Below are 9523 nucleotides of genomic sequence, written 5' to 3'. Positions count from 1 at the left end.
TTAGGTGAAACACAGAGAGGTGGTGATAATGTTACAGTAACCACGCTGGTGAAGTAGAAATAAAATGAACCATGATTTACAGAAAAATATCCGGAAACCAACAACTTTTGACTCATATACCTCTAAATGCTGTGCAGCCGTGTGCTCTCTAAATTCACCTAATTAGCAGGTAAAGCCTGTGTAATTTAATAAAATCCAGGTGTTCTGTTAGTCAGAGAGAATTAGTGTATAAACAGCATGATTAAGACCAAAGAACAAATAAGAGAGGTCAGGGAAAATGCTGTTGAGATCTTTAAAACAGGGTTAAGTTATATAACATCCTAACATCTGAGGGAGAACTATTCAACTCATTGTCATGAGTCTCTCACAACTAGCTAGAGAGAACAAGATAATCGGGCCCGGATAACTGGATGCAAGCACCTTAAATAGAGGCAGGAGAAGGTGGATCAGATGATCAGAAACCGGGCAGAGTTGCACAGGTGAATGAAATGAAAAATTAAGCCAGACATCAGCGCCAAGATCATGACACTCATCCTCTGAAAATAGAAGGAGACATGGTGGTCCATCTAAAGTGACTGGTAAGAAGAGCATTAATATAAATAAAGTACAATATCAAACTTTATTTATATATATATATTAATACATATTGATATCACTTAGTGCACAAAGTATCTGCAAATAGTTTCTTTGAAATCCATGTGTAAACCCTTACAATATAAACATACACAACTGCAGTCTGCAGCCCGCCTACTCCTCCAGCTCCCCCACATTCTCAAACTTGCCTTCTTTCACTCTGATATGTGTTTCCATCCTGTGAAAATCAAGCTGGCATTCATCAAACTGAAACAATCTCATGTGAATTTCTGCTCACGTCAGGCTTTTCTTTTTTTTTTACTTTTTATGACTTGTGATTTATTTTTCTTTATTCGGTGTTTTGTGTCACAGAAGAGCTGTATGCAGTGCTCCCAGCAGTGCAGGAGAAATGTCATCTCTGCTTTCTCAAAACAAAGATGAGCCACTTATCAGAAAGTCTCTGTCTGACTCTTGTCCAGCTTCATCTGCTACCAACACCAGGAGCCTGAGGGTAAAGCCGGATTGCCTTTTATTCTCTTCTATTTAGAGTAAATGTCTCAATGGATTTTATGCAAACACAGAGATTTTCATGCATGACTGTTTATAGAAATTGTTTAGCAAAACTGTATTTGTAATTATAAAAAAATATATATATATACATGTATATATATACATTTATAAATATATAAATATGTATATCAATATATATATATATATTTTAAATATATATATCAATGGTTTTGAAACTTGCTTTTGAGATGTAACTTTTTACAAACAAAAAAGTACTGTATAACTTTGCTGTATAACTGCTTTGTACATCAAATAGGATACTTTAAGACAGTAGCTCTAAAATCTGTGTTCAATGGCTCCTTAAGCTTCATTGTCATTTAAGTTAATTGTATAATATGTGGAACCTTCCACAAAAAATATGTTGCAGATTTAGATATTTTTTTTTAGGATTAGATGTACGATTCTACTGAACAGAGACAGCCTTTACTTTTATGTTAAACATGATTTAAAACCTTTTAATAATGAGAAAATCCATCTAAAACTTGTTGCTTGTCTTTCTTTGCATGTCAGTAATTCCGGTAGAAAAATTACCCCCAAAAGTTGATGATGTTTTCTAAAGTGGTTATTCTTTTTGTGAAAAAAGAGTGTTTTATCTCTTCTCCAAAATAATCTATATAGTAATCTATAGAATTTCTGAAACTTTAAAGACCAAATTGAGAAACGTGTGAAGTAAATACGTATTTTTATCATGATATCGATTAGAATTTCATGACAGACTTAGTAGATGCTGAAAACATTCAGCCTTTTCTGTTTTTGTAAAACTCATATGCCATTAAAGACTTAAGGAAGCAGATAATATGCTGTTGTTATGAAAATGAAAGAGAAGAAAATAACAAAAGTGTTAGAAGACACAATGAGAAAAAGAAGAAGGGCTGAACAAATACTTTAGAGGACTTTGATGCTGGGAACTCAAAGTATTTATAGATGTTTATGTCTCAGCTAATCCTAAGGGAAGCTAATATTTTCCACTGGTCAGCTGGAAAAAGTCTCTCAAGGGGGTGAGGGGTCTGGAGAAACATTCAGACAGGGAAACACTTTTAAGCAGGGATGATGGGATAGTTACTGGACAGGTTGATCAGTATCTGTTAAATGATGTCAAAGAGTTTCAGCCAAGACGGTTTTGGCTATAAATAGTTTTTTACCAATCATAGTAACATTTCCTCAGACACCCTTCAAGGGGTTGATTTCAGAGTCTGGTGAAGATCCAGAGGTTCTTTAATTATCTGACAAAAGGTACTGCAGTGTTTATTTGAAGTGTCTGCAGCCTGAGGTTTGTCTGTATTTCTTAATTTATTCTGTTTGACACCAGTCTCTTTTAGCATGAATCCCTTTTTTAGTTTTGAGATTAGTTTTTAAAATGTTCTTTACAACTGGAAGGCCCAAATCTGCAATTAAAGCCATAGGTAATTGCTATGGAGTAGTATTTATTTAGGTGCATTTACATTTATACAAATGGAAACGTAAAGCTTTAATGTAACTTACCGGTAAAGTAAAATCTGTAACAAGCTTAACATAGCAGAAATCAGTTATGTTTGCTAAAGTAAATTTGAAGAGGATTGTTTTTACATTAAATAACATTCATCTTTTTAAGTCATTTATATGGGTGGCTTTATCTTTAGCTGAATTCTAATGTCACCAAGTTTAATTTTTTAGGAATGTACTTTTACGTATATAAATAAGCTGTCTCTCTCTTGTATCGATGTAATTTGAAAAATTTATTCAAAAAAAGAAAAAAAAATGTTTTAAATTTGCTCCTGCGGAATGATTTTCTTTGTGTTTGAAACTTGTAGCAACATGTGAACTGAGGCTTAGACTTAAACTTTTATTGTTGTTGTGTATACAGAGTGTACACAAAGCAAAATTTCGTTTTGTACAGCTCTCATGACATTTCCATTTCTTAAAGTGCAGCAGTGATCTAATGTAAGCAAGTTTGTGAGAAAAAGCATGGTGCAAAAAAACACAAACGAAACAGAGGACTAAAATCTGCAATTTGCATATGTTGCTTGTGAATATGTATTGTTTAATGAAATGGGGGAAACAGATGGACAGGTCTTTGACAGAACCCCTTTATCACAGGGAAACACAGAGAAACAGGAAATATAAACACGCTTGAAAAAACTTAAAATAAGATTTACAAAGCCTGAGTTCAGAGTCGGGCTTGTACATTTTGTAATGACTCATGAAAAAATTCATAGGAAAGCCCCACAAATTTGACACCATATTAGGAAAAAGGATGTTTTAACAAAAGAAAAGTTCTTCCGATATTTACCTTCTCAGAGGATGAAGATGATATGGCTAGCTTGATGCTTTTGTAATGATTTCTTTTTTTTCAGTTTATTAATATTTTTGTTTTGCACCCCCTGGGATTTATTTATCAGATATTGTGTGCTCTACAGATATTGCATTTTTTTTTCATCCATGTGTTTGCAACATTATGACTCTAGCTGACATTTAATCTTAAACAATGGACCTCTGTTTCCTTGATTTCTCTTTATATGTTTATATAAAAAAACCCTGACAATTACATTTTCTTTTCTATGTATTTGGACAATATCATTTCTTTAACAGATACTTTTGGCTGAAATTCCCTAAGGACATAGCTCACATAACCTTTCCTTACTAAGCAGGATATAGTGAGCAAAATGTCAGAGTCACTGCTGGAGTTATTACCTTTTTTGGATATGTTTAGCTATCTCTGCTTGTCAGTTTATTTAAGGGATCGTTTCCTCTCTCCTCCTTTAGCTTACTTTGGTCTGGTGTGTCTGGCTGCCATAAAGTTTTAAACAGCCTACATAAAAACATTTCAAATGTACAGTAGGACAAAATGGCATTACTACTTATTTCTTTGGATGATGAATGTTTGTAATATGTTCTTTGTATACCTGGAGCGTGTAACGAAGATAATTTCCCCCTCGGTTCATTAAAGTATTTCTGATTCTGTTTCTGAAAATGTGTGCATATTAACTGTATGATATTTAAAAGATGCCATTTGGTCATAAGAGCTATGTTGACATTTAACAAAGCTGATATGCATGAGAATAACAGTTTAGTTTGAGACAAAACAAAATAAGAAAGAAAAACAACTCAGTCTTTTATGTTCGATTTTGTTCCAGACATGTTCTAAAACATATATATATATTTTATTTCAGCATGAAAGGCTGTCTAGGTAAGTTTACCAATGATTTGGACAACTAAAACACAAGTATTATCCTCATAGTGCAAGATTTGTTGCTAAGGTTTGAGAGAAACTGATAATAATAATCTCTTATTTATTTAGACTGAGCTCATCCAGCTCATCTGATGTCCCAAACGACACATCAACAAACCATGCAGAGTCTTATTTTTTACGAAGGGAGAACAGGCTGTCGGCAAGGAAAAAGGCAGAAGAAGAGATGAATAGTGACTATAAAAAGGTAAATCATGCAGTTTGACTGTTAGTCTGATGTTTTAGTGCTGATGTTATTCTAGTCGTTGTAAAAAGAAAGTATAGATAGATAGATAGATAGATAGATAGATAGATAGATAGATAGATAGATAGATAGATAGATAGATAGATAGATAGATAGATAGATAGATAGATAGATAGATAGATAGATAGATAGATAGATAGATAGATAGATAGATATGTCAGTTCTCTGGTTTTATTTCATCTATCAGTAACATATCTGATATAATATATACTGTTTAACTACATGATATGGTACCCTGATAAAAGCAACTCGGCTATCATAGATACCCTCACATCACTGTTAACTTCAGACTCATAATGCACAAGAAAAAGCTTTAAAAATTACATACAAATATTTGAAACAATGTTTGAAACTTTACTTTGCTATTTCCATATCACTGTATCTCATATAAGACTGCATTAATTTTGCATGTTCTTCCCGTGGATACGTCAGTTCTTTGTAGGTACTCAGGCTTCCTCCCACAGTCCAAAAAAATGACTGTTAGGTTAAATGGTATGTCTAAATTGTCCCCAGGTGAAAATGTGTCTTTACATGGTTGTAAGTCTTTGTACTGTATGTCTCTGGCTGTGTCCAAACGTCCGCCCTAACCCCACAATCACTCAGTCCCTATAGAGAGAGGACTATATAGTGAACTCAGTTAACTGACCTTTCTTACAGATGATCACTACTTTTCACTCCCCAATGGTCACGTGACTCCGCTTACCCGCACATTGCCTGCGCCATTTGTCGCTGCTGTGACAACAAATCCCATAATTATTAGCAAGGAGAGCTCTCCTCGCAAAGCAATCCAGGATATATCTCCTTGTCTAGTGAACATCTTCTAGTGAATATCGCTATTTTTCCTGTTTTCCCTTTACCCGTTCGGACACTGATCTAAAATGGCGTAACCACTACATAGTGCCCTATACAGTGATGAAGGCGAACATTCGGACACAGCCTCTCTGTTGCCCTGCAACAGACTGGGGACCTGTATAGGTTGTATCCCGCCTTTCGCCCGAGCTAGGCACTGGCCCCCCACCGTGACCCTGTTGAAAAAGAAGAAAGAAGAAAGATGCATGGCACCCCGTTTTATCCACAAATATTCTTCCTCTACAGTTCGGCCTTCAATAAGAAAATTGAAAACTATAGATGAAGTTATGCTATGCTAATAAGTAATTTTGCATGAAATTCTTTCATAAGTATTTTGTTTCAAACAGAATGGTCTCTTTTAATCTAGTTAATCAGTGAATACAACAAAATGGTATAATAAAGCCATAAGGTATTTATATGGGTACCAAATTAATGTCTGTTTTGACTAGTTATTTAAATCCCAAAATCCCTTTCATCCCTATTGAAAATGGTGCTTCTTTCTAATTATTATTATTTAAATAACTTACAGATACCACACACACAAATTGCCTCTTAAACTATAAGTACACATTTAACTCAGTTGTTATAGGTTTTTATTTGTGTAAATTTCTTGGCTTTTGAATATGTCTCTGTGGTGATGAAAACATGTAAATTTTACAGATGTATGAAAAGGCACTGGCAACAAATGAAAGGCTCAAATCCCGACTGGAGACCAGTAAACAAGACTTGGCCACAGTTAAAGACCAGCTGCATCAAGCACAGGTATGAAATTCAATTTATTATAGCCCATATGATGATAAAAAACATTTTAATAAAAACAATCTCCAATTTGCACAGAAGGGGTCAGAAGATGATTGTAGCTCCCACATGCTAGAAGCAGAGAAAAAGGTACACGCTCATCTGTCTTTTTTGTGTATTTTTATGAAGCAATATAATTCACATTTAATAAATGATCTTCACAGGAAAGTTGGAGCCTTAAAAAGAGGATATCCGATATGGAAGAACAGTTAAAGGTAGTTTTTATTTGTTTTATAAGAAAATGAATTATTAAATACTGTTACTCTAAGAGGCTTAAAAAATGCACACACACACAAACCAAATGTTTTGTTGTTGTTGGCTTCAGCTGGTATCACTTGTCACCATTCTGCTGTGTGTAGGCTTTGGAAGCTGTAAGTACATTGAGACCACAGCCTTAGTGAGCAATATTTGTTCTCTGTAGAATCACAGTGGACTGCTCTATGCTGCCCTAGAAGATACTAACAAAGGTTTTTGTTCTCTGTCAATGAAATGTACAAAGAGTTACAGTATGGGATTCTATGCTGATAATAAACCCTCACTTTAGAGACACGCTGTGAATGTGGACAAAAGTGTTTGTTTGTTTCTCTGTGTAAATGTGTTATTGTATTGTATCCCTCATATACAATCAGTGTGATTTTTATTTTATCAGGCCAATTCTGACCTAACAGAAGCAAAACAAGACCTAATATATGAAAAATATGTTTGTGGTTCTTAATCATCACATCAAGGCTGCATCTTAGGGAAATGCTAACTCTACCTGCTGTTTGATGAATGATAATTTTATCAACAAATTCATATAAATATATATATAACCATTTTAGTTGTGTTTGTCGATTCTAATTTTGATGCAGATTGTGAACACCCCTACCCTCCTCTCCTAATATGGATGAGGGAATTAAAAAGCATAATCAACTTTTTTAGTCATCATTGTGATCATGGTTAAAGCCACCAACAGGTAGTGATTTATTAGACTGGAGGAAAAAGTAATTAAAAATGTTTTAGTTACACAACCCTTATCATATTAACTACAAATATTTATCTATTTAGTGTCTAAACCCACTTAACCCTGCACAGTATGGGGGAAATTTCCAGCAGTCAAGAGGCACGGTAGACCCTGGAAATGTTTGTTTAGGCTTTTCTGTGCTTTTTTCCTAGGTGAAAGCTGAGCTGAAGCAGGAGAACCAGAGGTTGAAGGATGAGAATGGGGCTTTAATCCGTGTCATCACTAAACTCTCCAAGTAAAACAGGAAGCAGGCGGGGGCAAGCAAGGGGGAAGCTATTTTTATTTCCATTAAAGGGTGGAAGTCGACCTCTGCCTTGACGACTTTAAAGACTGTGGATCTGCTGAGACTCTCATGACATTTTGCATTGTTGTTATATTGGTTGTGTAAAAAACAATAAAGTTCTTTATAAGGCTGATGTTCTGATTTTACAGTTTTCTCCGGTGTTGTGAAACACATGTTTATGCTTTAACATATTATTTAGAATAATGCGGTCTATTCTAAATAATATTTGATAAATAACATGCAGTCTATTATTTAGAACATAAAAACATAGTAGTGCAAATTTTCGTAACTTTGAAAAATATATCAACCATGAGGGCTTAAACTCGCTGATGGGGAATAAAACAATACATACCACATATTAAAGATAATAAGAAAGTCTAAAGCTCTGATAAATTAATAGGAAAATGTCTTGGGGAAAGTATACTCTTCCAAATTTTCTAATATTTATTATTTGCCACTAAAGTACTTCAAATGGTAATTAATGAAAAACAGGCACGTGCAGAGGGGGGGGCTAAGGGGGCTTGAGCACCTGCCCCTTTTGCTCCATGATCCCAATGTGCCCTTTTGGTCCCTTTTTTTTTTTTTTTTTTTTTTTTTTTTTTTATTATAATTTATTATTTATTTGACACATGTACTTAAATTATTATTATTATCTTTTCTTTTTTGGAAAGATAAACAATACAATAAGCCCTCCGATCACATTGTTACCTTTGACCTTTTGCCGGTGACGACGCACTTGCCTCTCGCACAGTCAGATAAGGCGGCTAACTGCGGAGCTAAAGGTAGCGGATATTCCACATTACACTGTGGCCGCTGCTCATTTGGCCCTAAGCAAGATCAACCATGATCGGACGGATGGCTATGTCTTCAGTCTGCACCGCCTCTCCAATGTCAACCTGAATAGACATGTAAGTGAAACCAAATGAGCCCCATGGATGATGCAGTATTGTTTGATCTAAAACACTGTTTACTCTGTGCTTTTAGTCTTTTACATTGAAAATTATGTTTTTTAATTCACAAAAAAAACTGTTCTGTAATGATTACAGAACAGTTTTTTTGTGAATTAAAAAACATAATTTTTGGTGAAAATACTGGAGTAGGCTTCCTACTTGTCAGACAACGGAAAACTTTGAACGTTGTATAATTTCTCTACTTTAGCAAAGAGTAGCGGTTTAAACGGAGGAAAGTAGTTCTTTCTCTGAAGAACTACTGAGCGGGAGGAGACAGCCAGGTGAGGAAAAGCTGTTCTTATCTATCGATTCAGTATTTGTATCATACAGACATTAGGCTGTTGTTCTTGTGCTATGAGCTAGCTGCTAGCTAATGACTTTGCTAGCAAAGCAAGATAACTAAAAAGCTTCCCTGTGTCGTTAATGATAGTAGGACATTCTTCAGTATTACTTATGCAATAGGGGCACATCGCCCGTCAAAAACCTATCATCTCCATAATGGATATATGTCTGATTTTCTAATTTCCTTTGCTGCATGATGTACATTTCATTTATTCTAGCGTTAGGTAAATGTATCTTAAAGGAGAACTCATCCAAAACTACCATGATAGATATATGATAGATATAATGTATGAAGCTGGTGAAAACAAAACTGCGCAGCTTATGCAAGGAGGATCGGTTGTCAGACCTTTTTGTTGGCAATCGAGAAGGATGTGCCAATCATTCACAGTGAGGTTATTAACATTTTTAAAGACATGGCTAACAGAAAACTGCTGCTGTGAACAAAAGAGAACAAAAATAGCAAAAATGCTTAAAAGATGGGAATTTGTTTTTAAACAGTTAAATCACCATGACGGAAAATAAGTATTTGGATCATAATCTTGGATTTAGTTTGGGGGGAAAAGAAAGGCAAGAGACTGAAATAAATAAGACATTGACCTTCACTCAACACAGAAAAGATGAGACAATGAGGAAAAAAAGAAAAGAGCAACTGACAAGAAAAAACGAAGAGCAAAGATTGAAGAAA

The 9523-nt window shown here is 34.8% G+C and overlaps 1 protein-coding gene across 3 annotated transcripts; it reads left to right on the top strand.

Moving 5' to 3' along the window:
* The first annotated feature begins 316 nt into the window (after nucleotides 1-316).
* On the top strand, nucleotides 317-7679 carry LOC119779000 (protein phosphatase 1 regulatory subunit 12B-like). Of its 3 annotated transcripts, none has more exons than XM_038278496.1 (8): nucleotides 317-578; nucleotides 946-1084; nucleotides 4293-4309; nucleotides 4421-4556; nucleotides 6123-6224; nucleotides 6300-6350; nucleotides 6425-6475; nucleotides 7416-7679. In XM_038278496.1, the coding sequence occupies exons 2-8, from the start codon at nucleotides 983-985 to the stop codon at nucleotides 7500-7502; spliced, it is 546 nt and encodes a 181-aa protein (XP_038134424.1). In that variant the 5' UTR covers nucleotides 317-578; nucleotides 946-982; the 3' UTR covers nucleotides 7503-7679. The 3 variants fall into 3 exon arrangements, with proteins under 3 accessions (XP_038134424.1, XP_038134423.1, XP_038134426.1); XM_038278495.1 differs by lacking the exon at nucleotides 317-578 and adding an exon at nucleotides 750-855; XM_038278498.1 differs by lacking the exon at nucleotides 317-578 and having other exon boundaries at nucleotides 761-1084; nucleotides 6303-6350.
* Nucleotides 7680-9523: the final 1844 nt, after the last annotated feature.

This window comes from Cyprinodon tularosa, unplaced genomic scaffold, assembly GCF_016077235.1.
Source record: "Cyprinodon tularosa strain WSP-4 unplaced genomic scaffold, ASM1607723v1 ctg141, whole genome shotgun sequence".
Classification (NCBI taxonomy): domain Eukaryota; kingdom Metazoa; phylum Chordata; class Actinopteri; order Cyprinodontiformes; family Cyprinodontidae; genus Cyprinodon; species Cyprinodon tularosa.
Note: the sequence above shows the minus strand (reverse complement) of the source record. Positions and strands in the feature narration are given on the sequence as shown.